At 47.0% G+C, this 27,929-nt stretch overlaps 2 protein-coding genes across 3 annotated transcripts in view; both read left to right on the top strand.

Annotated features, from left to right (window-relative positions):
• Positions 1-562: 562 nt before the first annotated feature.
• LOC134202630 (uncharacterized) lies at positions 563-27,889 on the top strand. Its single transcript, XM_062677648.1, has 3 exons — positions 563-1,533; positions 1,764-5,572; positions 27,774-27,889. The coding sequence occupies exons 1-3, from the start codon at positions 563-565 to the stop codon at positions 27,887-27,889; spliced, it is 4,896 nt and encodes a 1,631-aa protein (XP_062533632.1).
• The window catches only part of LOC134202650 (myophilin-like), a 99,579-nt gene continuing 99,409 nt past the window's right edge, over positions 27,760-27,929 (top strand). Inside the window, exon 1 of one of the 2 annotated variants that reach the window (XM_062677674.1) lies at positions 27,760-27,893. The gene's annotated coding sequence lies outside the window, so the exon portion shown is untranslated. The remainder of the gene's footprint in view (positions 27,894-27,929) is intronic. The other variant, XM_062677675.1, reaches the window with a different exon arrangement.

Below are 27,929 nucleotides of genomic sequence, written 5' to 3'. Positions count from 1 at the left end.
TCAACGAGCAGTCCGCTGCGGTAGGAATCGGAAAGGTAGGTGACTGGCTGGGAGAGATGGTCGGCGAGATGAATAATCTGTCAATCACACCAGCGAGTGCAATGGGACAGGTAGCAGCATCAGCCATACCTGTGCTCAACGACAGTTCCACCCCGACAACTGCGGGCTCTTTCAACCGAAGTGTATTCGATCCGTCGCTGTCTTCAATATTTCTTGGCGGACTGAGTAGTTCAGCCAATAGTCTTAAGGGTCCGGTTCAGCCAATTCCGCTTACATCGATTGCCACTCCGCTGTTGTCTGGGTACTCGCCGCTTGGTGTGAACAACTTTCATCAAACGAGTGCATTCACAATTAGCACTCAAGTTCCTTCGGGTTGGCGAATGATAATATGACAAATGTGGTTACTGCCTGCCCTACCATCCCAACGGCTTCGATACCGCAGACACAACCTTATGGTGCGTCAGCAATAAGCACACACATTCCCAGAATACAACCTAGGCCGCTTTTTCCACAAGCCTCCTTAGGGGGGCATTCTCCAGTACACTTTACTCCTGCACCTCCGATGTCGTATCTGGTGGGCCCTTCGCAGCATCAGTTGATGGCGAGACAGGTCATGCCAAAGGAGCTCCCGCCATTCCGAGGAGATCCAGAAGATTGGCCGTTATTTTATAGTGCGTACATGAATTCCACAAATGCGTGCGGCTATTCCGATGTCGAGAATTTGGCCCGACTCCAACGTGCGCTGCAGGGTAAGGCGTTCGAATCGGTGAAAAGCCGTTTGCTTCTACCGGCTTGTGTCCCGCAAGTAATGTCTACTTTGTACATGCTATATGGAAGACCGGAGCTGATCATCCAGACGCTACTGGACAAGGTTCGCGATACTCCAGCACCAAGGGCGGACAAGTTGGAGACGCTGATAACATTCGGGATGGCGGTCCAAAACCTGTGTGACCATGTTGAAGCTTCCGGGCAAGTGGCACACCTGTGTAACCCAGTTCTTCTACGGGAACTGGTAGAGAAGATTCCGGCGCAACAGCGTCTGAATTGGGCGCTGTACAAACAACAGTTTGCGGCGGTTGATTTGCGTACATTCGCTGGCTATATGTCTATGCTGGTGACTGCTGCTTCGGATGTCACCATCACAACGGAATGTAAGCAGTCGCGTCCGAGCAGGTCGGATCGTGCAAGAGAGAAAAACTTTCTCAATGCCCACCTAGCCAGCGAACTATCCAAGAAGGGAGGCAACCAAGAAGACGAACTGAAAAGGAAGGAGTCCAAAGAGCTGTTGTGTTTGGCGTGTAACGGAAGCAGCCATAAGGTGAAAGATTGCGCAACGTTTAAGATGTGGGAGCCTGAAAGCCGCTGGAAGATCGTTCAAAATCACCACCTCTGCCGCACGTGTCTAGGAAAGCATGGACGACGCCCTTGCAAGCTGCAAGCTCACTGTGGCGTGGATGGCTGCCAGCAACGACACCATCGGCTGCTGCACTCGGGAGCACCTAAGCATCAATTACCACGCAAAGAAGAACAGACGTCAGTGAAGCAATGCGAGACCCCTAGGGACGGACTGAATGCACATCATGCTACCAAAAAATCTACACTATTTCGAATCCTTCCCGTAAAGCTGATTTGGAAGGGTAAATGTGTAGAAACTTTCGCGTTCCTGGATGATGAATCGGGCATGAGTCTGGTCGAACAATCAATTGCTGACCGATTAGGCATCTATGACGGTGAACCACTTCCCTTTGTCTAACATGGACCAGCAACGTAACTCGACAGGAACCTAAGTCTCAACGGATTCGCTTGGAGGTCTCTGGAGAAGGAAAAAGCGAACTGTTCACACTGTACGATGCAAGGACGGTCGCTAGCCTCAATCTTCCGAAGCAAACGTTGAACTATGCAGATTTGGCACGGCAGTACACCTATCTTCGGGGCTTACCAGTCAGTAGCTACGAAACAGCCACACCTGGTATCCTTATCGGTTCCAATAATGCCAGCTTGATTGCAACACTGAACTTGCGTGAAGGTCGACTAGGCGATCCTCTAGCCAGCAAGACACGTCTTGGCTGGTCAATTTATGGGTACACCGCTGATGGACAAAAGGCGACAAACTTCACGCTGCACGTTTGCGAATGTCAAGGTGATCACCAAGCTGACCAAGAACTGCATGATCTCGTCAAGCGACACTTCACGGTAGAGAGCGTTGGTGTCTCAGCAGACAAAGGTCCGGAATCGATAGAGGACCAGCGAGCCCGTCAGATTTTAGAAACAACAACGAAGCGCATTGGTACTAGGTTCGAGACAGGGCTGCTTTGGCGGTATGATCGAGTTAATTTCCCCAATAGTTTCCCCATGGCAAAGCGTCGTTGGGAATGCTTTGAGAGAAGGATGAGTAAAGACCCAGAGCTGCAAGCGAGCGTACAGCGGCAAATCGCCGAGTATTTGGAAAGCAACTACATCCATGAAGTGACGCCGATGGAAATTGAAACGACGGAACCTCACAGGGTGTGGCACTTACCCTTGGGTGCTGTGAGAAACCCCAAAAAGCCGGGTAAAATTAGACTTATTTGGGATGCGGCGGCGAAGGTCGGAAATATTTCGTTGAACACTATGCTTCTCAAGGGACCGGATCTGTTAACTCCCCTCGCTTCGGTGCTTTGCAAATTCCGTGAGCGGCCGGTTGCAGTTTGCGGAGACTTGAAACAAATGTTTCATCAGTTCAGAATTCGAAAACAGGATGCACACAGCCAGAGGTTTTTGTATCGGCATCACCACTCGGAACCAGTGAAAACATTCGTGATGGATGTAGGCAGCTTTGGTGCCACATGCTCTCCCTGTCAGGCCCAATACATAAAGAATCTGAACGCGAAGGAGCATGAAGCGGAGTTCCCGGAGGCAGCTAAAGCGATTATAGAGAAGCACTACGTCGACGACTACCTCGACAGTTTCGACACAGAAGCGGAAGCAATTAAAACAGTACTCGAAGTAAAAGAAGTTCACACACGGGGAGGATTCGAGATGCGAAACTGGCATTCTACCTCCGATGCCCTTCTGCTACGGGTCGGGGAAACTAAGCGACTCCAATCGGATGCCATCAATATCGATGCAGAATGCGGAGCGGAACGAGTTTTGGGACTCATGTGGTTCCCGAAAGACGACGTTCTTGCTTTTTGCAGTGAGCTTCAGCTGGAGGGGATTGCGCTAACGAAGCGGAACATTTTGCGCTGCGTAATGACTCTCTTTGATTCTCAAGGAATCTTGTCGCACATCACGATTCAGGGCAGGATGATCATCCAAGATACTTGGCGCAACCAGACGAAGTGGGACGACGAGGTAGACAAAGTAGTCTACTCGCGCTGGGTCCGATGGACTAAGCTGTTCGAAAATGTTGGCCAGATGAGACTACCTAGAGCCTATTTTCCAGGACTTACTGCAGTGGATATTGGTCCGGTAGAGCTCCACGTCTTTACAGATGCGAGCGAAGAGGCATATGCTTGTGCAGCCTACTATCGGGCCGTGATCAACGGAAAAGTGCGAGTTGCGCTAGTTATGGCCAAGGCAAAGGTGGCACCGTTAAAGACACTATCCGTTCCCCGTTTGGAGCTGATGGGGGCCCTCTTAGGTGCGAGGCTAGCCAAGGCGGTGATGGAGTATCACACATTCCCCATCAAACGTCGTATGATGTGGACAGATTCAAAAACAACGCTCGCTTGGATCCAATCGCAACATCGCCGCTACCGACAGTTTGTAGCATTTCGAGTCGGAGAAATCCTTAGCAAAACCGAATCGTACGAGTGGAAATATGTTCCAACTCAGCACAACCCTGCCGACGATGCAACAAAGTGGGGAAAAGGACCTAGTACAGATGTGACGTCCCGCTGGTTTCTAGGGCCCGAATTTCTCTACCAACCTGAAGCAGAATGGCCTGAGCAAAGGTCGACAGAATCGCTGAATACAGAGGAAGAACTACGGGCCTGTCTTACACATCAACAGCGTCAAGTTGAGGACGTGTACCAAATCAACAAATTCTCCAAGTGGAATCATCTTCTGCGAACAGCGGCTTACGTGCACCGCTACATCGATAACTGCTATCGCAGGAGCAAGAAGCAGTCACTAGTAACAGGGCACTTGAAACAAGAGGAATTGCTCAAAGCAGAGAATAGCCTTTGGCGAACTGTGCAGCAATCAGCGTATCCGGACGAGATAGCTATATTGGAATCGGGAAACGCGACCCCCAAGAAACATATCGAAAAAACTAGTCCTGTATATAAATTGTCGCCATTTTTAGACGATCGCGGCGTAATGAGGGTGGACAGTCGAATCGGCGCAGTTCCGTACGTCACATATGACTTCAAGTTTCCGATTATCTTGCCACGTCATCACCATCTCACCAAGCTCATCATCGATTGGTACCATTGCCGATATCTGCACGCCAACCATGCGACGGTTCAAAACGAAGTTCGTCAGCGGTTCCACGTCTCCAACCTTCGTACTTTGATTCGACGGGTATCGAAGGATTGTTACTCCTGCAAGATTACCAAAGCTATTCCAGTAACACCTAGGATGGCTCCTCTGCCAGACTCACGTCTGGCGGCCATGATACGTCCTTTTTCCTACGTTGGCCTAGACTATTTTGGGCCCACCCAGGTTCGAGTTGGTCGCAGCTGCGTTAAACGCTGGATCGCGTTGTTTACGTGCCTCACCGTGAGAGCCGTGCATCTAGAGGTCGTGTATTCTTTGTCCACCGAGTCATGTAAAATGGCTATTCGTCGGTTTATTGCACTCCGAGGATCGCCCGTTGAAATTCGCTCAGATAATGGGACAAACTTCCAGGGGGCCAGTCGAGATTTGCTTGAAGAGATCAAAGCGATTGAACATGAGCTAGCAGAGACCTTTACCAGCTCTGCTACCAAGTGGATCTTCAATCCTCCGTCGGCACCGCACTTTGGTGGTGCATGGGAACGTCTCGAAAGATCTGTCAAAGTGGCACTTAACTCACTATGTGCCGATAGGAACCCGGATGGCGAGACACTGTGGACTATCGCGTTCGAAGCTGAATCAATCGTAAATTCCAGACCGTTAACCGCCATTTCATTGGACAGCGCCAATCAGGAAGCATTAACGCCGAATCACTTCATTTTACTCAGCTCAAGTGGGGTCGTCCAACCTCCTAGGGCGTTGTCGGAGCCAATGAAGGTCACGCGTAAAAAATGGAACTTGGCCAGACAGCTCGTGGACCAGTTCTGGCGGCGTTGGATTCACGAGTACCTTCCGACGATTGCCAATAGGACCAAATGGTTCAGCGACGCAAAAAATCTAGCTGAAAACGATCTAGTGCTGATAGTCGACGAAGGTCGTCGCAACGGCTGGATTAGAGGTCAGGTTTTGACGGTGATTCCTGGCAGGGATGGACGAATTCGTCAAGCTATGATCCGAACATCAAAAGGGGTATTCAAGCGTCCGGTAACCAAGCTGGCAGTGCTTCAGATTGAAGGAGATAGTAACGAAGAATCGGTAGTAGGACCGGAGGTTCGTTACGGGGCGGGGGATGTTACGGCCACTGGCAGCACTGGTGAAGTTGTGAGTGACAACCCCTCAGCTGTCCGACCCTGTCAATGAACGTCAAGCCCATGACGTTATCGTCGTTCGTAAACATCAAAACATCGTGACTCCGAGAATTATTACATCCAACCAAAACGTGCAATTTTCTTATAATTAACCTTAGTAAGATGTTGGGGTCAATATGACCCAAAACGAAACTTCAAAGTAGAATAACTTTTTACCTGATAATCCGATCGTTCTGAAATTTCTTGACTTTTAATATTTTGTGGAAATGAAGCATCTGACATGAAAAAAGTATTTTAAGGTGCAACAGGAACGGCCCCACAAAAAAAGTTACGAATAAGATGTTAGGGTCATATTGACCCAGAAATGTAAATGCTTAGAAAACAGTCAAATTATAACCGAATTACAAAGTTTATATACCGTTAGAAAGATAAACTTATCAATTTTGTGGCTATGTGGTGATATGCTGGTTCTGGAGACAATGGCCACCGGGAAACGACTTCCACGGGGACCTTGTCGGTCATATAAGGGGAGCATAAAAATCGCTCCATATATGCCATTCGATCGCTAATTCTTCATATATTCTCTTAAAACGGTAATGTATGGTCCATGAGAGGGCTTCCGATGAAAGTGGCCACTCCTGGTACATGCAAGGTGCCCCCGGGGAACCCGCAGGAGGGGACATTTCCGTTTTAGCACCAAAATATACCGTGCGGCGGCTCTTTTGTCATGATTTTCCACCAAGCAGATGGTTATGCGCTTGAAATCGATAAGTGACCACATTGGCCACTCCTGGTACATACAAGGTGCCCCCGGGGAACCCGCAGGAGAGGACATTTCCGTTTTAGCACCAAAATATGCCGTGCGGCGGCTCTTTTGTCATGATTTTCCACCAAACAGATGGTTATGCGCTTGAAACCGATAAGTGACCACATTGGCCACTCCTGGTACATGCAAGGTGCCCCGGGGAACCCGCAGGAGAGGACATTTCCGTTTGAGCACCAAAATATGCCATGCGGCATCTCTTTTGTCATAATTTTCCACGAAACAGATGGTTATGCGGTTGAAATCGATAAGTGACCACATTGGCCACTCCTGGTACATGCAAGGTGCCCCGGGGAACCCGCAGGAGGGGACATTTCCGTTTTAGCACCAAAATATGCCGTGCGGCGGCTCTTTTGTCATGATTTTCCACCAAACAGATGGTTATGCGCTTGAAATCGAAAAGTGACCACATTGGCCACTCCTGCTACATACAAGGTGCCCCCGGGGAACCCGCAGGAGGGGACATTTCCGTTTTAGCACCAAAATATGCCATGCGGCGGCTCTTTTGTCATGATTTTCCACCAAACAGATGGTTATGCGCTTGAAATCGATAAGTGACCACATTGGCCACTCCTGGTACATACAAGGTGCCCCCGGGGAACCCGCAGGAGGGGACATTTCCGTTTTAGCACCAAAACATGCCGTGCGGCGGCTCTGTCGTCATGATTTTCCACAAAATAGATGATAATGCGCTTGAAATCGATAAAAGACCACATTGGCCACTCCTGGTACATACAAGGTGCCCTCGGGGAATCCGCAGGAGAGGACATTTCCGTTTTAGCACCAAAATATGCCGTGCGGCGGCTCTGTCGTCATGATTTTCTACAAAATAGATGATAATGCGCTTGAAATCGATAAAAGACTACATTGGCCACTCCTGGTACATACAAGGTGCCCTGGGGAACCCGCAGGATGGGATATTTCCGTTTTAACATCAAAATAAGCCGTGCGGCGGCTCTTTTGTCATGATTTTCCACCAAACAGATGGTTATGCGCTTGAAATCGCTAAATGACCACATTGGCCACTCCTGGTACATGCAAGGTGCCCCCGGAGAACCCGTATGAGAGGACATTTCCGTTTTAGCACGAAAATATGCTGTGCAGCGTCTCTTTCGTCATGATTTTCCACAAAATAGATGATTATGCGCTTGAAATCGATAAGTGACCACATTGGAAACGCCTGGAACCTATGAGGGGCCCCCAGGGAACCCGTAGAAGGGGACATTTCCATTTTTACACCAATATAAGCCGTGCGGCGGCTCTTTTGGTGTTTTCCCATCCAACAGATGGACGTGCGCTCGAAATCGATAAGTGACCACATTGGCTACATTTGAAACCTATGAGGCTTCCTCGGAGAACACGTAGAAGATGACATTTCCATTTTTACACCAACATATGTCATGCGTCATTCGTCCAAATATTTATTTATTTATTATCAGACTAAGGCCGGAGTGGCCTGTGCTGCACATAAAAGTCTTCTCCATTCAGCTCGGTCCATGGCTGCACTTCGCCAACCACACAGTTTGCGGAGGGTCCGCAAATCGTCCTCCACCTGATCGATCCACCTTGCCCGCTGTGTACCTCGCCTTCTTGTTCCCGTCGGATGGTTGTCGAGAACCATTTTCACCGGATTACTGTCCGACATTCTGGCTACGTGTCCGGCCCACCGCAGTCTTCCGATTTTCGCGGTGTGAACGATGGATGGTTCTCCCAACAGCTGATCCAACTCGAGGTTCATTCGCCTCCACCACGTACCGTCCGCCATCTGCACCCCACCATAGATGGTACGCAACACTTTCCTTTCAAAAACTCCCAGTGCGCATTGGTCCTCCACGAGCATCGTCCAGGTCTCGTGCCCGTAGAGAACTACCGGTCTTATAAGCGTTTTGTAGATAGTCAGTTTGGTACGGCGGCGAACTCTATTCGATACCAGCAGAGAAATTCGGAGGCGCATAGTGGCTGGAAATCGTACGTACTTTGGACGGAGTCACTATGCGCCTCCGAATTTCTCTGCTGGTATCGTTATCGGCGGTCACCAGTGAGCCCAAGTACACGAATTCTTCAACCACCTCGATTTCGTCACCACCGATAGAATCTCGTGGTGGGTGGCTTACATTGACCTCTCTTGAGCCTCTTCCTATCATGTACTTCGTCTTCGACGTATTGATGACTAGTCCAATCCGTTTAGCTTCGCTTTTCAGTCTGATGTAGACTTCCTCCATCCTCTCAAAGTTACGTGCCAGGATATCAATGTCGTCGGCGAAACCAAATAACTGGACGGACTTCGTGAAAATCGTACCACTCGTGTCAATCCCTGCCCTTCGTATTACTCCCTCCAAAGCGATGTTGAATAGCGGACACGAAAGACCATCACCTTGCCGTAACCCTCTACGCGTTTCGAAGGGACTCGAGAATGCCCCTGAAACTCGAACTACGCACATCACCCGATCCATCGTCGCCTTGATCAACCGTTTATCCGTTTATCAGTTTATCCGGAAATCCGTTTTCGTGCATTAGCTGCCATAGCTGGTCCCGAACGATTGTATCATATGCGGCTTTGAAGTCGATAAATAGATGATGTGCGGGCACGTTGTATTCGCGGCATTTCTGCAATACCTGACGTATGGCGAACACCTGGTCTGTGGTAGAGCGTTCACCCATAAATCCCGCCTGGTTCGTCCAAATAGGTGCCCTCGAAATCGATTATTGACATATTGTCCACCCTTAGAATCTATGAGGTGCCCCCGGGAGCCCGTAGAAGAGTACATTTCCATTTTAACACCAAAATATGCCGTGCGGTGGCTCTTTGTTATTTTTTTACCAATGGTCATGTGCTTTGAGTTGATTAGTGATATTATCTACTCTTGGAATCTTTGAGATGCCCTGCGAACCCGTAGGAGAGGACATTTTCATGGTTATCTCAAATGTGCTGTGCCGCTTGCGGCAGCTGAATCTTCCACAAGTCTTCAAAAAGTTGGTTATGCGCTTGAAATTGTTCTTCATTTGAAATTGAGTAATGAGTCAAATTAAAAAAATAGTTTCTGGGCTACTGTGATGATTCCTTCGAACAGCTCTATAAGGATTTTCTATTCCGCATCTCGATATTACCATTAGTCGATGGTCCCTTCAATATCGACTCATAGAACTTTAAGGTTTTCACCGATCGCCGTGGACAATGATATGAAAACGCAACATTTTGATATAAAAAAAAATCTCTCCTTCTGCGAGACTCCTGCGGGTACCTTGTAGGTTGTAGATATTAGGTTCAGAATGAATGACCTATTTGATAGAAAAAAAAAACAAGATTAAACTACCTAGTGGTGATGGTGCCTTTATCGTTCGTTCAAAAGGGTTGAGAAATATATAAGAAAAGTCTAATATAGCAGTAATAGGTAGATAGCTCTTATTTTTCATATTTGTTTATTTGCATTCTAAAATTTTGAGCCTAAGTGCCAGAAAAGTGATTTTCCCATGCAGCTGCTGAAATTAGTATTTTGGCCATAACTTCGGAGCCCATAGTCCGATCTGGCCAATTTTCAATAGGAAACAATATGGTAAGATTTTCGTCGAATGCTATTTACTGCGAATAATTCGGTTGAGGAAAGGTTCCTAAAAAGTGAGTGAGATTTTGTGTGCACAGACACTTTCAATGGATTCTTCACGGCACTCCACAATTACCGAAACTGGGTCTGGGGTTCCCCCGGGTTGATATTAGATAGATTTCAAGAGCATAACCAACTATTTGATGGAAAATTATAGTGAAAGAGCCGCTGCATGGCATGTCTTTAAGGGCCGATGTCCACGTAAAGTTTTTTCACGCTGCTTGCACGTAAACGTGTGCACGACTACATCTGATGCCGGGTACCTTGCGTGGACGCGGCGTGCACGCAGCTAGAAAACACGCTACGTGGGAATCGGCCCTAAGTAAGAGTATGCACGGAAATGTCCTCTCCTATGAGCTCCACGACGGTACTTCATAGGTTCCAAAATGGAAAATGTGGTCACTTATTCATTTCGGTATAAAAACGGAAATGTCACCATCTACGGGTTCCCCGTGGGCATCTCATTGGTTTCAAGAGTGGCTAATGTGGTCACTTATCGATTTCAAGCGCATAATAATCTATTCTGTGGAAAATTATGACGAAAGAGTCGCCGCACGGCATATTTTGGTGCTAATACGGAAATGTCCCTTTCTACGGGTTCCCCGGGGGCACCTCATAGGTTCCAAGAGTGGCCAATGTGGTCAATTATCGATTTCGAGCTGAATATCCATCTCATTGGTGGGAAAACACACCAACAGAGTCGCCGCACGGCATATTTTGGTGCTAAAACGGAAATGTCCCCTCCGGCGGGTTCCCTGGGGGCCCCTGTAAGGTTCCAAGAGTGGCCAATGTGGTCACTTATCGATTTCACTGGCATTATCATCTATTTTGTGGAAAATCATGACGAAAGAGCTGCCGCACGACATATGTTTGTGTTAAAACGGAAATGTCCTCTTTTACGGATGTCCCGAAGGCACCTCATAGGCTCCAAGAGTAGGCAATGTGGTCACTTATCGTTTTTGAGCTGAATAACCATCTCTTTGATGAGAAAACACACCGCAAGAGTCGCCGCACGGCATATTTCGGTATTAAAACGGAAATGTCCCATTCTACGGGTTCCCTGGGGGCCCCTCATAGGTTCCAGGCGTTGCCAATGTGGTCACTTATCGATTTCAAGCGCATAATCATCTATTTTGTGGAAAATCATGACGAAAGAGCCGCCGCACGACATATTTCGGTGTCAAACGGTGTCAAATGTCCCTTTCTACGGGTTTCCCAAGGGCACCTCATAGGTTCAAGAGTGGCCAATGTGGTCACTTATTTATTTCGAGCAAATAACCATCTCTTTGGTGGGAAAATACACCGAAAGAGTCGCCGCTCGGCATATTTCGGTGTTAAAACGGAAATATCCCATTCTACGGGTTCCCTGGGGGCCCCTGGTAGACTCCAAGAGCGGCCAATGTGGTCATTTATCGATTTCAAGCGCATAATTATCTATTTTGTGGAAAATCATGACGAAAGAGCTGCCGCACGGCATATTTTGGTGTTAAAACGAAAATGTCCCCTTTCACGGGTTCCCCGAGGGCACCTCATAGGCTCCAAGAGTGGCCAATGTGGTCACTTAGCGATTTCGAGCACATTATCATCTATTTTGTGGAAAATCATGACGAATGAGCCACCGCACGGCATATTTTGGAGTTTAAACGGAAATATTCCTTTCTACGGGTTACTCAAGGGCACCTCATAGGTTCCAAGAGTGGCCAATGTGGTCAATTATCGATTTCGAGCACATAATCATCTATTTTGTGGAAAATCATGACGAAAGAGCTGTCGCACGACATATTTTGGTGTTAAAACGGAAATGTCCCCTTTTACGGGTTCCCCGGGGGCACCTTGCATGTACCAGGAGTGGCCAATGTGGTCACTTATCGATTTCAAGCGCATAACCATCTGTTTGGTGGAAAATCATGACGAAAGAGCCGCCGCACGGCATATTTTGGTGCTAAAACGGAAATGTCCCCTCCTGCGGGTTCCCCGGGGGCACCTTGCATGTACCAGGAGTGGCCACTTTCATCGGAAGCCCTCTCATGGACCATACATTACCGTTTTAAGAGAATCTATGAAGAATTAGCGATCGAAAGGCATATATGAAGCGGCTTTTAAGCTCCCCTTATATGACCGACAAGGTCCCCGTGGAAGTCGTTTTCCGGTGGCCATTGTCTCCAGAACCAGCATATCACCACATAGCCACAAAATTGATGAGTTTATCTTTCGAACGGTATATAAACTTTGTAATTCGGTTATAATTTGACTGTTTTATAAGCATTTACATTTCTGGGTCAATATGACCCCAACATCTTATTCGTAAGTTTTTTCTAATATCCGAAGAAGGTTAATTCCAAGTCAGATTAACTGCTACGATCGATTGTGATAGGATTTAGTGGGCAACAAACCTTTGTTTAGGTAAGTGAAAATGAATTTGAAACTATTATATATAAACATACGATACTAGTGAATACTATTCGTTTAACCTAAAATCATTGTATTTAGGGCACAGCGTAGATCCAGTAGGGTATCAGTACGGGAACAATTTAGAAATCAGAACAGAACTTAAAGGTAGGCCTGCGCTAAAGTAAACTTATTGAAATCCGTGATAACCTACGTTATACGTTCCTTCAGAAACAACGTGGAAAAACCCTATAGCCCGACTCTGTGAATTTGTTTTGGATGACTAAGGGTGAAACTAAATGTAGGTAACCTTATAAAAACATGCGATTGAAAACATTAATAAATGGTATCTTTTCTAGCTTTGAGCTACATACGCCAAAAGGGTGGTTGCTACACAGAATTTCAGCCGTTATCCGAACAGCAATGTTCAGGAAGAAACAGACAGGATTTTTTCCCCATGTATTTTTACATATGCGATGTTTTTGGGCACAGGAAATCAAAATCCCGGCCCCATTTAAAATGCACGTGATTCAAAATCCGGCGGAAAATTTTCCCGAGGTGTAAGGTAGCCTTAAGAATCAGAATAACCCGAGGTGAAATACAGAAAAAAGGTTCAGGGGCATTCTCGAGTCCTTTCGAAACGCATAGAGGGTTACGGCAAGGTGATGGTCTTTCGTGTCTGCTATTCAACATCGCTTTGGAAGGAGTAATACGAATGGCAGGGATTGACACGAGTTTCGCCGACGACATTGCTATCATGGCAGGTAACATTGAGAGGATGGAGGAAGCCTACATCAGACTGAAAAGCGAAGCTAAGCGGATTGGACTAGTCATCAACACGTCGAAGACGAAGTACATGATAGGAAGAGGCTCAAGAGAGGTCAATGTAAGCCACCCACCACGAGTTTCTATCGGTGGTAACGAAATGGAGGTGGTTGAAAAAAATCGTGTACTTGGGCTCACTGGTGACCGCCGATAACGATACCAACAGAGAAATTCGGAGACGCATAGAGGCTGGAAATCGTACGTACTTTGGACTCCGCAAGACGCTCTGATCGAATAGAGTTTGCCGCCGTTCCAAACTGACTATCTACAAAACGCTTATAAGACCGGTAGTTCTCTACGGACACGAGACCTGAACGATGCTCGTGGAGGACCAACGCGCACTGGGAGTTTTCGAAAGGAAAGTGCTGCGTACCATCTATGGTGGGGTGCAGATGGCGGACGGTACGTGGAGGAGGTGAATGAACCACGAGTTGCATTACTGCCGTCCCAAGCATATCTGTCCCATGTCGATTTTTATCATTTTTGAGTTTTATGCACCAAACGTTCTAAATTAATGTATATTTTATTGTGAACAAATAAATACATATAGTTTGTTCGAAAACTTGGCGAAAAAATATCGGGTCATTTTGTCCCATTGTAGAATTTCCAAGCATAACTGTCCCATTGAAACAAATTTCATATAACATGTATTAAATTACTTCGAAGAGGCCCATTTTCATTATCAAATCATTCAGAGAAAGAATATGGGTTGTGGTATAGTTTCAATGGGAAAAAGGTTAATCCACCTAACATCGTTGATGCCTTTCTTGTGCATTATGAAAATTGAAAAGTAATAATTGAAGCATATTAAGATGATTTATATTAAAATTTGAGTGAGAATAGTCTCTCATTTTTATTCGCATTCTTTGTATTCATTTAGACTTTTTCTTCTTTTCTTGTTGGCATTACCATTTTTGCATTCGTATATGATAAGGCTAACACGATAATACTTTTATGCCTAATTGCACCCGAAAATTCCTTTGACCGCCACCTAAGCATCATCGCTTTGTAGTCGTGCTTCTAATCGCATGGCTATAAGGTAGGCCCAATTAATTTACATATATACAAAATTTTCCAAAAGCTTCGAAAGTGACTAATCGATTTTCAATAGCAAACAATGGGGCCGAATTTCCCGTCGAGTACAACTTATTACGAATAAATGGTCCTTAACATGTGTTTACAAATGTTCACACACGCACCACACACAGGTGGAAGTTTCCACTCGACACATCAGATGCTAATCTGAAACAAATTTTATAGGAATCATCAAACACTTTCGCAGTATTGCGGTATTGAGTTACCACGTAATCTGATTTTGATGCTTCTTCCAAAAATCCATCTGCGCTGAAACATAATTCACCTGAACCAGTGGCGTTGCCAGAAAATGAGGGGAGGGGGGTAGTTTTCCGAACTTTTTTTCCTCGAAAAAAAAAAATTCTTCTGAAAATTTTGTCTCTGGGGGGGGGGGGGTCATGTCCAAAACCACCCCCATGGCTACGCCACTGACCAGAATTTATTTCAGGATTAAATTATGTATAGGAACCAATTCTCACTGTCCTTATACTTATGTAAGATATAATATCTCTGGGGTTTTCAGACACACTCGTCCCCATGTCAGCTTTTTAATACATATTTTTTTCTATGGAGCGTAAGCCCTCCCCAAAAGCTTACGTTATTAGTGTACGGCCCTTTACTACAATACGCTTTGAAAAGATTTAATGCATCTAATTTGAAACAGGTTGTTATCCAGACCCAACTAAACTTTTGCTAAGCGCAAAGTAATCTGATGATACTTTAGCACTGGGACAAATATGCTTGGAATTATCAATTTTGTCTTCAATTTCGCAGCATAAATGTCCCACTGAATAAATTCCACTAAAAAACAGTGTTTATCTTTTGAAACATACTAAGTCATTAGAAATACACTATTTTCATCGATATACGTTTATTAATCAAAATTTAATGGGGCAATTTAGCTACAAACTAAAAAATATCTTTCCAACTTCAATCGCATTTTTCTCAGTTGCATATTTTTTGACATGGGACAGATATGCTTGACACGGCAGATTAGCTGTTGGGAGAACCATCCATCGTTCACACCGCGAAAATCGGACGACTGCGGTGGGCCGGGCACGTAGCCAGAATGTCGGACAGTAATCCGGTGAAAATGGTTCTCGACAACGATCCGACGGCGAGGTGCACAGCGGGCAAGGTGGATCGATCAGGTGGAGGACGATTTGCGGACCCTCCGCAGAATGCGTGGTTGGTGAAGTGCAGCCATGGATCGAGCTGAATGGAGAAGACTTTTATGTGCAGCACAGGCCACTCCGGCCTTAGTCTGGTAATAAATAAATAGAACGATAATAATTGAATAACTACATTAAATATATTTTAAATATTCTCATTTCTGAAATATCGTATGATTTTCCGATATATCATTTTCATTCCAATATATCGGAGATATCGATATTTTGATTCGATTATCGTATCGAATCAAATATCGATAATTTGAAGTATAGGAACGTCCCTAGGTATGGTTGACTTCCATCATCCACTGAACTGACGTAGTCGTCTCCCCCGTTGCCTTGATCTTCACTGCATGTTCTTTCAAGCCCCAAACGCAATTCAGCGGAACGGTGACGGAAACGGAAAGCTGACAGAAAATATATGGGATAACTGTCAAATTTGTCGTTTCCGTCGCCGTTCCGCTGTATTGCGTGGGAGCCTTCAGAGCCATTTAAGTGTTCCTCGTAGTGCTGCTTCCACCTTTCGATCACCACATGTTCATTCGTCAAGATACTCCCATCCTTATCCTGCCTGTGTAACGAGTTACAAAATAATCGATAAAAAAGGAAAAACATAATAGAAATAAAAAATAATACATAAAGTACAACCTAACTTGCACACAACTTGCTATAGTAGCCGATTTCGCGCATCCAGTCTCTGATCTTTTTCGAGCGATAATACGCCAGAGGGGTTCTATTCGCATCTCCGATGCGCGATTAAAGGTATTCATCTTTTGATAAAGACCTTAGGAATACGCCGAATGATATGATCTACTTCGGATTCGTAAAGCGGTTGTTGGCTAGGCAGACTGTCATGACAATCCAAGCGTTAACAGCTCTGTAGCAAGTGAGTCGCAAGTTATAAGCCACGAGTTTGAGAAGCCATCGTGATTAAAATACCAGATCAAAATTGAGTGAATATCATCGAGCTAAATGCGCTGTAGTTTTGCAAGTAGCTAGGACTGTTGTATTCCGACAGCGATGAAAATAGGTGTAGAGGAAAAGTTTTCCGTTCTGTCGCGCGAGAAAAAAAATCGTTGTGAAGAATTCCTTCGAATGAAGGTGGGACCCCTAGGGGGAACGTGCCATGGCACTCGTCAGAGGCGCATCCACGTTGCGAGTCGTGGGTAGGACAAATATGAAGTGCCAGTTTGAGTAATAGTTATGGTATTAGCATTGGCTTCAAGCGATTCGCAAAAATTCGTGGGTGTTACAAGCCTAGAATATGGCATGAGAGTAGTTTCACTTCCACCCGTGACCACCGAGAGCTGCGTCTCTTACTACAGAGGTGCAGAGAACTAGGTGCCACGGAAGGTTTTGGAGCTGTTAGTGTGGAAGATATGGCAGAAGGTTTTAGTTTCGGTAGAACGTGAAACACAGAAAGAATTAAAACATACAGCATAAGAAAAGGACGAGCATGCGATCGAACCCACGACCTCCTGCTTATAGGTAGAAGCGGTAGCCACTAGATCACCAAGCTTGTTTTTGAAATCGATGTACATTCTACCTGTACTACCGCCAAAAGCGTAAAAGTTACCGTCCCATGTTGAAATGAAATCCATATCGATATGAGACAGTTATGCTTGCGGCAGCAACATAATCAATTCTAGATTATTGCGGACAGAGTACTCAGATAATTTGAGAAGTTTTCTACGATTCTCTGGAAAAATATTGTTTTCCAAAATTGTTTAAGGATTTCTAAGAAGCATGACATACATATTTGAATTCACGATTATCGAACATTTTTAAAAGCTTCCAGCAGAAGTCATGGATCACAGAAATTTGTATAAATCTTCAATGGTTTCAATCAATTATTGCTTATTATTGGTTATAAATCTAGCGATTCAAAGCGAACTTTTAAGAAATCGTATGATTGCCAAAGAATCTTTTGAGAGCTCAGAATTTCTTACGGACCAGATTTCAAGTGGACTTTGGGATGTTTGTGGTTCCTCAGATTTTAATGAATTTCTTAAAGTTTGTAGAAAACCTTTTTCATTGGGTTTTCAATAATTCATTTAAACGTACTTCATCTATCAACATTTTCAAAAAATTTAATTATTGCTTTTTTGCTGATTTCAACAACTTTTTTTTACCTCTGGAAAACTTTTAGACCAAGGATATTTCTGGTCATTTAGTAATCTAGGTTCGATCATTTAGTAGATTGTCAATAAATCGTTCCAGATGCTGAATTCGAAAATGTTTAGTATGGTGAACTTCTAGTACGAAAGTTTTTCTTCAACTCTGCCTAATAGCACCGACAAAAGATATTTTAGTACTAGATAAAGATTGTCGCTGTCGTCGCTGTCCGGAACATCTTTTGCTGGCGAGGATAGGGGAGCTGAATGTCAAAGAAGGAAAATCCATACGATTTGACAGGTATGTACCACACATGTTTCGGACAGCAGAACAAAGGGAACAGTAGCGACAATCTTTATCTAGTAACTAAAATATCTTTTGCACCGACGAACCGACGTGTCACTGGCGCTCTCTGATTGTCTCACACTTTTTAACGGCCATTCGCTTTTGCGGGCGATCGCTCCTGTCAAATGAGCTAAGACACAACTCCGCTGCAATGTTAATACACGTAGGTTGGTGGCTGAGCTACGAAAACTTCGCGAGCCATTATGGGGGTGGCGATAGTGTTCAATGATTTTTCATCATGGCGTCGTGGGCAGCAAATTTGAATTATTTTCCATTAGGTGACACGTCGGTTCGTCGGTGCTAATAGTTCGTTAATTGAATTCTACTTATAACGGACATAAAGCGCCAGTTGCAGTAACTAAAACTGAATGATTGATATATGTTATCATATAGTATAATTTACTGCAACTAGCACATTACCTCCGTTTTTAGTGAAACTCAAACAACGCTTTGTTAGGCAGAGTTGTAGAAAAATCTTCAGATAAGAAGTTCACCATACTACACATTTTGAAGATCAGCTTCTCTGCCCATGATCGCATATTTGTAACATTTGCATTTTTGTCGATTTTGAGATAAGCTCACGAATCATCTCCAAATTGCTAGTTCTTCCAGCTGACCAGATGAAATAAGAAAGTTAGTTCCAAAAACCTTGAAAAAACTACCAAGTTGTTTTGTAACATTAAGCATAGTGACCGCATAACCGTAACACTAGAAAACTTTATTGCCGGTACGCCATGTGCTGCGTACAAAAATTTTGAAAAGAAGTTTTCATTCAAACACCAAGTAATGAAAATGTTTCTACCAAAGCTTCCAACTGGATAAAGTGTTTGTGCAATTTTTGGGAATTTTTAGAAAATCATTGAGATTTGCATACTTTTGCATATCACAAACTACATCGTTCCATTTCCTCCATGCCTACTTTTGTTGATTGTTACAAATATGGGATCATAGGCAGTTCTGGAATGAGGTAATACTGATAAACTCTTAAATGATTGAACCCAAATTACAAGATGATCTAAAAGATCCTTGCTTTAGACATCTTGAACGCTTTCGAGATTATAAAGTGCTCAAAGTCCTAAAGAACAATCAGTTTTAGAAACCTCTGTGATTATTCTAAAGACTCTGGTTAAATTTGAAATCACCTTTTAATAACACACAGATTTTTGCCAGCTAATGACTTCATATGTGTTACCAATAATCATGGGTAGAACAATGCTTTGACTGTCCCACCCAGGGAAATTTGTGCGTAGGACATGTCCTACTTGTCCCACCTACTCCCGGCGCCACTGGCACTCGTTGTGGTGAAACCACGCGGTAACTCGATCGTGTGACATCGACTAGACGTCACCAGTAGTGGCCGCACGTCATTGCGCCGCCCTGATACTCGTTGGTGACCGTTGCAGTAACAGTAGTCACGACCCCGCAACCACAGTGAGCAAGGATACGAACCGGTTCGACGTAGTGGTGCCCAGACCCGACACTAGAAGGCCGCTACTCGTATGCTAAACCATGCAATCAGGTGAACCAGTACCACCCACCAATGCACGTGCGTCCGGACGCCGTTGGACGTCAATGGTATGCGTTGGGACAAGTAAACGAAACCAAAATTGTATGACAAATTGTATTCTAGATAATAAGAATGGAAAATTGGAGGGGAAATGGAAAATTATGGAAGGAGAGATAATTTCAAATTCTGCACTAAAGGTGCCATGCAAATAGCGCTAATAAAAAGAAAAAGTATGTGTTAAGAGCATAATTGAGCAGAAAGACTTATTGTTCAACGCAATATTCCCTACACAGAAAAAAAATCCATGGTAACAATTACTATTTTGTAGACTACGCCATGTTTTTAAAACAACCACAAATTTTCAGTTAAATTAACCATGCATTCGGACAAATTCACCACTGATTCAGTTCATGTAACAACATTCCACTAGGACCACAGTTGATTTTTACTGCGCGCATGGTAAAATCAAACGGGTTTGTTGTCTGCTGAAAATCGTCGGTGCGTATTCTTAAATTAACCCTCAGAATGGTAGTTTCGACCGCAACATTTTTTTGCGTGTAGCAAACTATTGGAGCTGAGTTTAGGCAGTAACGGTTTTTTTTCGTTTTGGATTTAGCATAGGCTCTGGACTTGGGTGCCTTTTTTACGGACTGGAACCAACTCCACCCTGAAATTGTGGATCATATTTTGTTAATTTAAGATCGCTCACTCCGCGATTTCGGTTGTGGATTGAAGACTGGAATTTTGAAATTCGCCTTTAAGGTCTCTCCGCCGGGCACGGGAAAATAGAAGTATCGAGCAGCTTCACGGCAAGTAATACAAGCTTGTCTGGCCCTAAACCAGGTCTAATTGATCTCCTACTCCTGTTCCATCTGCTGTCCCCGCTTTCAACTATAGCGTTCCACGTTCTGCCGGGTCTCTTGCTGCAGCGCGATCCCCCGCGTTGTCCTTTTCCTCCAGAATCTGTCTGCACTCTTCGTCGAACCAATCGTTCCGCCGACTTTGTCCCACAAACCTGACGTTGTTCTCCGCTGTGTCGTTAATGGCTGCTTGAACTGTATTCCAGCAGTCATCAAGAGGGGCCCCATCGAGCTCTCCGTCTTCCGGAAATGCTGCCACGAGATGCTGCGCATATGCAGTATCCACGTTCATTATGCTTAAGTTGAAGAACCGGCCTTTGATCCTCAACCTGCACACTCTCTTATTAATCGACCCCCACCCGATCACGCGCCTTTGCATATCGCTATGAAAGCTGTTTCTAGCTGTTGGGTGTTGCTGCAGCTCTGGTAGATGGTATGATTACTTGCAGCGCGATACCGAAACCACGGTCCTTGAGCACATCGGCGAGTATGCGTGTGCTCTGATTGTTGAGAGATTTGCAGTTCCACGAAGTCTTTGCCTATTGTTCCGGTTCGTATTTTCTCGCTGATTATTCGTTGCTGGTTTTTTAAAAGCTGGCTTTGCAGCGGCTAACACCAACCCCCTAAATTTCTAGAGGACTATTCTGCCGATGGACCATGGTGCACAATTTTGCTTAGAGTCTCTCGTTTGCACTCGGATGAAGATCAGCCGCCCCTGACATGGGGAGCAGAAGCTGTTGTGAGTCGCTCCTAACATAGTGAACAGCCGCTCGGTAAGATTTGCACCTCCAGAGATAGGATCAAACCCCCATCCCTGTCAGCGTACGACTGTAGTACCCACAGCGGTTGGTTACCCGATCTTCCTTAAGGTTGCTCGTATCCCGGCCAGCACCACGAGGAGGTAGGTGTAGTAGATAAGATCAATTCATAAGCAATCGGTAATAAAAAACCCAGATTAATCCACCTAGCAGTGATGATGCCTTTCTCGTGCATTATAAAATATATTGAAAGAATCACATTAGAAAGGTCAAAAAAGCTCTTTAGGAGAATAGATCAGATTTTTTCGATCATTTTGCATGTTTTTGCATTAGTTAAAATGCATCGCCATCATTCCGGAAAAAATTTTTTTTTGGTTTTGAATTTTTTTTTTTTGGGAAAAAAACAATGATTTTTCAATAATTCCGAAATGCAATCTCCAATCGAGCCATTTTTCAATAGCAAACAATGGGACCGCATTCCCCGTTGAATGCAACTTGTTGCGAGTAAATCGGATGATGCTAAGTTCCAAAAAGTGTGTCTACAAAATTTGTACACATACACACATACACACACACACATACATACATACACACATACAGACATCTGGGGCAGCAGGGACTTTGTCCAAGGGCTTGACGACCCCTCCCCATGGCCACTGCGAGTCAGACCGGGACCATTGTCCCTAACCCCTAATCCCAAGGCGTCAAGCGACCCGTGCCGAGGGGATGCATGGCCAGGGGGGTGAAATAATAAGCTAGGCCTTTAACGGAGCCTGTGGGATACCTGGGCACCCTCCACAGTAATTGTCCCTTACCGCGTCATGCTGGGCTCTGGCGTGGTGGACCTCTTTTCCCGAGCAACTCGTGGGACCAAAATGGAAAACCAAGGCAATTCTTCAACTAGTGGTAGTAGTGTAGGCGACAACCCCTTCGCAAGAGGTGGGTTGTTCATTGCCAGAGGCAATAGTCGTCAGCTCAGTGCGCAGCGCCAGCGTGGGTCACTTAACCTTCCTCTTGGCTAAAAACGCCGGTAGAGGTTATTGACGGCCCATGGCTTGTGGAGGCGATGAACCGCAAACGCGATGGGCTTTCGGCCTTCGAGGTGGCGACGGAACAGCTGGACGCCATCATCGACTTTGCGTCATCGAAGCATAATATCAGTAAGGACCTCAAAAGGAGCTTGCAGAAACTTCGAAAGTCGATGTTGGACGCCAAGCTGGAAACGGCGGTCGGGACGGCCAAGTGCGAACCCGTGAAATCCATGGAGTCAAGGTCTACCCAGACTGAGGCCCAAGAATTCGCGGATTTGGGCAAGGTCGAATCGACCGAGGACGTGCCAGCGAAGACGGTGGTGCCAAAGTCTACCCAGATCGAGGCTCAAGTATTCGCGGGCACGTCGGGGGTGGCTGCTCCAACGGAGCAGACACAAAAACGGGGGAGACAGTCTCCAGGGGATGAGCTCCCTGGGGGCCGCCCCAAAACGCGGAGGGTTACTACCCCGAACAAGGGTAGTGGGGCTGGGAAGCCGAACCCCGGCCAGGTATCTCCAAACCGGGGGAGGAAGGACCTGGAAAGGTCCGTCCACCCAGGAAAGACGGTGGTAAGGGGTTACGGCAGGCTGAGAGCTCTCAGCCGCCCCAGACCAGGGAAATAGAGGGAGATGACGCCTCCTGGACCCTGGTCAAGAATAAGAGGAAACCGAAGACGTCAAGGGCCGAAAAGAAGGCCCAGGCGAATGAGGGTAGCAGAAAGTCTAGGGTAGGCGCCAATCGCTCCAGGGGCGATGCCCTAGTCATCAAAACGGACGAGGCTAAGTACTCGGACGTCTTGAAGGCGATGAGGAGTGACGTCAAGCTCGGTGAACTCGGCGCCGACGTACGTCGAATAAGACGTACCCGGACGGGCGAGATGATCCTCGAGCTAAAGCGGGGCGTCTCGCAAAGGGCGCCGCCTACAAGAAGTTGGCGGAGGAAGTCCTAGGCGAGACGGTCAAGGTGAGGGCACTCACGACGGAGGTGAATCTAAGGGTTAAAGACCTGGACGAGATCACCGAAGTCGAAGAGCTCGTCACGGCACTGCGGCGACAGTGTGAAGTGGAGGCGTCCACCGCAGCCGTTCGGCTACGGAAAGGTCCAGCAGGGACACAGGTAGCATTGGTTCGGCTACCTGCAGCTGACGCCTCCAAGGTAATCAAGTTAGGGAGCGTCAAGGTGGGGTGGTCGGTATGCCCTGTGGGCATATACGAGCAACCCGAAGTTTGCTTCAAGTGCCTGGAACCGGGGCACAAGCAATGGGACTGCAAAGGCACTGACAGAAGCAAGCTCTGTCGACGCTGCGGATTGGAGGGACATAAGGCACAATGCTGCACGAACCCTCCCAACTGTTTGATCTGTTCCAGCAAAGCTGCGTCAGACAGTTGCTGAATGGGGGACGGATATCGCCATCATAGCAGATCCTTACCGGGTACCCGCCAGGAACGGTAATTGGGTCACCGATGGGTCTCAAATGGCGGCGATATGGACAACGGGGAAATACCCAGTTCAAGAGTTGGTGTCTTCGACACACGAGGGCTTCGTCATTGCCAAAATCAACGGGGTCTTCTTCTGCAGCTGCTATGCGCCTCCTCGATGGTCGATCGAGCAGTTCGGTCGAATGCTAGATTGTTTGACGGCTAACTTGATGGGGCGTAGGCCGGTGGTGATAGCGGAGGACTTCAACGCTTGGGCCGTGGAATGGGAAGCCGATCCACGAATCAACGGGGGCAGATCCTGCTGGAATCACTGGCCATGTTGGATGTGGACTTGGCTAATGTCGGTACCAAAAATACCTACAGCTGGAACGGTGCCGAGTCGATTATCGACGTTACGTTCTGGAGCCCTGGCCAAACGAGTAGTTCGAACTGGAGGGTAGATGATGGCTACACTCACAGCGACCACCTGGCGGTTCGCTACAGTATCGACTATACGACCAGCATTCAGCGGACGGAAGAAGGGGCGAGGCCTAGTCATCGTATGTGGAAGACATCATACTTCGACGACGAGGTGTTTAAGGAAGCGCTCCGCCGCGAGCACAATACTCTCGGTCTGAGTGGCGAGCAGCTGGTAACAGTACTCTCGCGTGCATGCGATGCCACCATGCCTAGGAAAGTCCACCCTAGGAATGGGAGACCACCGGCTTACTGGTGGACTCAAGCAATTGCGAACCTGCGCCGCGCCTGCCTACGGGCAAGGAGGCGGATGCAGCGAGCACGCACAGAAGAGGAGCGTGTTGAACGACGGGTGGCGTTCGTGGCTGCTAGAGCCGCTCTGAAGACTGAGATTAGATCAAGCAAAAAGCCTGCTTCGAGGGCCTGTGTCAAAGTGCCAACGCGAATCCATGGGGTGACGCCTATAGGGTCGTAATGGCTAAGACACGTGGGGCGATGGCCCCTACAGAGCGGTCTCCAGAGATGCTGGAGAGGATCATCGCGGGGCTCTTCCCACGTCACGGCCCAAGCCCCTGGCCTCCTTCGTGGAGCTGCCAGGAGCCAGGGTGGCCGACGAGGGAAGAGTAACTGTGGCGGAACTTGCGGGGATTGCACAGTCCCTTAGTGTAGGTAAGGCGCCAGGACCGGATGGTATTCCGAACCTGGCCATTAAAGCGGCCATTGCCGAGGCTCCCGAGATGTTCAGATCTGTCATGCAGAGATGCCTGGACGAGGGAGTCTTCCCTGAAGCATGGAAAAGGCAGAGCTTGGTCCTATTGCCAAAGGCGGGAAAACCACCGGGGGATCCGTCGGCATATAGACCAATATGCCTGCTTGATACGGCGGGGAAGGTGCTCGAGAAGATCATCCTCAACAGGTTGTTGATACGCACGGAGGGTGCGGATGGTCTATCGAGTAACCAGTTTGGCTTCCGAAAGGGTAAGTCGACCGTAGACGCTATCTTGTCGGTTACCAAATCCGCGGAGATAGCTATCCAGCGTAAGAGGAGGGGAGTTCGCTATTGTGCAGTAGTGACTCTCGACGTGAAGAATGCTTTCAATAGTGCCAGTTGGGCAGCTATTGCAGATGCGCTCCTGCGTCTTGGAATTCCCGAGTACCTGTACAAGATTCTCGGAAGTTACTTCCAGAATCGAGTACTGGTATACGACACGGAGGCGGGTCGGAAGTGCGTTGACATAACCTCAGGGGTTCCGCATGGTTCCATACTGGGTCCGGTGTTATGGAACGTCATGTACGATGGTGTCTTGAGGTTGAAGTTCCCGGTGGGCGTGGTAATCGTCGGCTTCGCTGACGATATTACGCTGGAGGTCTACGGCGAATCGATCGAAGAGGTGGAGTTGACTGCAGCCCACTCGATCGCAATTGTGGAGGAATGGATGAGTTCCAGGAAGTTAGAACTGGCTCACCACAAGACTGAGGTGGTTGTTGTTAACAACCGAAAGTCGGAGCAGCAAGCGGTGATAAGGGCAGGCAACTGCACGATCACCTCTGAACGTTCCTTCAAACTCTTGGGGGTAATAATCGACGATAAGCTCACCTTTGGTAGCCACGTCAATTACGCCTGCAAGCGTGCCTCCACAGCTATAGTGGCATTGTCCCGGATGATGTCCAATAGCTCTGCGGTTTATGCCAGCAAGCGCAAGCTTCTGGCTAGCGTTGCTCTGTCCATACTGAGGTATGGGGGCCAGCTTGGGGCACGGCCCTGCGTATTAACTGCTACAGAACGAAGTTAGAAAGTACGTATAGGCTCATGTGCCTAAGAGTTGCGAGCGCGTACCGTACCGTGTCGCACGATGCACTCTGCGTCATCACCGGTATGATGCCTATTGACATCGTTATCGGTGAAGACATAGAGTGCTTTGAAATGCGCGGCACGAGAGGCATCCGCAGGACTGTCAGGTTGGCCTCAATGGTCAAATGGCAGCGTGCGTGGGACAGTTCCACTAAGGGTAGATGGACACATAGGTTGATACCGGAGATAGGTATGTACGTGGGTCAAGAGGCGCCATGGGGAAATCACTTTCCACCTGACCCAGGTCCTTACAGGCCATGGTTGCTTCAGACAGTACCTACACCGGTTCGGACACTCGGCCTCGCCCGAGTGTCCGGTGTGCGTTGGTTTAGAGGAAACGGCGGAACACGTGTTGTTCGTGTGCCCACGTTTTCGCACAATGCTTGCCACATGTGGTCTGGACACTACCCCGGACAACCTAGTTCGGAGGATGTGTAAAGATGAAGTTGGCTGGAACGCCGTTTTATCGGCTATCGTCCAAATCGTCTCGGAGCTACACAGAAGGTGGCGCGTGGACTCGAGGGATGGCTAGTTCAGGCGCAAATAAGAGGTGGTCCAAGGGTTCGGAGTCGGCTTCATGGGTCATACCGGTGCCCTGTGGTCGAACTCGATCCTTTTATCGAACAAGTGGCCGCGTGAAAACAACATGGTATCGTCGCTTTCGCGGCGTCGGTCAACCAGGCGGGTTCTGAGCCCGAGGACGGAAAGGGGTCCTCGTCAAGGCTGGGGCAGGCGTAGGCACCGTGTCGGCAAGTCCCTCTGTGTGCTGGCGAATAGGCCCTATCGCAGAAAGGTCAATTTGGGGTGCACGCGGCATCATCATTCTTGATACCAGTCGTGCAGAGGGAAGCAGGCGCGAAGTCGACCCTGCCCACCTTCCGAGGACATAGGGCGTGGTAAGGCCACCTGGAAAGCCGGCAATGCGCTGGCACGATACCATGGTGTTCTTCTAAAAAAGTGAGTCACGATGTTCGATGCTGCAAGGACACGCAGCTAACCTCGAGGGTGCGTTATGCACTGGCCCCCCTTTGAAGCATTACTTTCTGGTTGTACCGAAGGGACGATGGGCTTGGCGGCAATGGAAACGGTTTAGCTGGTCGGGGATGCAGTCCTGCCTCCCTCATTGGAGGTGGCCCCTAACCCAGCACTTCCTGGTCAACCCAGGATGTCTGTTGAGCAGATTCCCCCTCCATTGTTTAGGAAGAAAAAAAAACGCATACAGACATCACCTCAGTTCGTCGAGCTGAGTTGATCGGTATATAACACTATGGGTCTCCGGGCCTTCTATCAAAAGTTCTTTTTTGAAGCAATCATATAGCCTTTCGGTACAACTTTGTTGTACGAGAAAGGCAAAAATTGGGAAAATGTATCAGTCGTGGTAATAGCACCACTTCTTGCATTAGTGCATTATACACATAGTGGCACATTATGTCACCACAAAACATTTTCTGATCAATGAACCATATTCATCCAGGGTTGTTAATCATTAAATTATCGTCGTTAATTGGCGGTTAGCAACGTCAATCGGCTTGCCACATGTGCAATGGAGTGTGGGTTCCATTCCCGCCCCGGTAAGGAGGAAACTTTTCGTGCTCGGAAAATTCTCCACGCGTCCATTGGGTGTTATATGTCTTGTCCGTTGTCTCATGCTAGGTGTTAAGTGTTCAGTCTGTACGACATTTGGTCGAAGACGGTGTTCCAGTATTTTTAAAGTTTAGATAGGGCAAGTGACCTAATGATGAAAAAATGTGTTATAATTTCAGTATGTTTCTTGAAGTTGTTGAAATAAAATTAAAGCTGCCGGTGGTCAGATTTCAGTGGGATCATCCAATCTTCAAACTCTTGTATAGTTTCACGCGGTTTCACTATGAATTATATTTTCATTGCATGCAACTTTGTCTCTGAGTACTAACCGAATTTTCTCGTTCATCCTCTCTCATTTGTTGTTTTTTGTTCCAGCATATTTACTGGAACTGGAAAACACCGCGACGGAACTGCGACTTGCCAGCTACAAATGCTTCATCCATTCGGTATCTGTTCAGTTCTTCAAGTGCCGTGCTCGCGTAAAGACGTAAAAGTGTAAGTTCTCCTTTCGCTTGTGAAGAGTGTGGCTGT

This window comes from Armigeres subalbatus, unplaced genomic scaffold, assembly GCF_024139115.2.
Source record: "Armigeres subalbatus isolate Guangzhou_Male unplaced genomic scaffold, GZ_Asu_2 Contig1310, whole genome shotgun sequence".
NCBI classification, from domain to species: domain Eukaryota; kingdom Metazoa; phylum Arthropoda; class Insecta; order Diptera; family Culicidae; genus Armigeres; species Armigeres subalbatus.
Note: the sequence above shows the minus strand (reverse complement) of the source record. Positions and strands in the feature narration are given on the sequence as shown.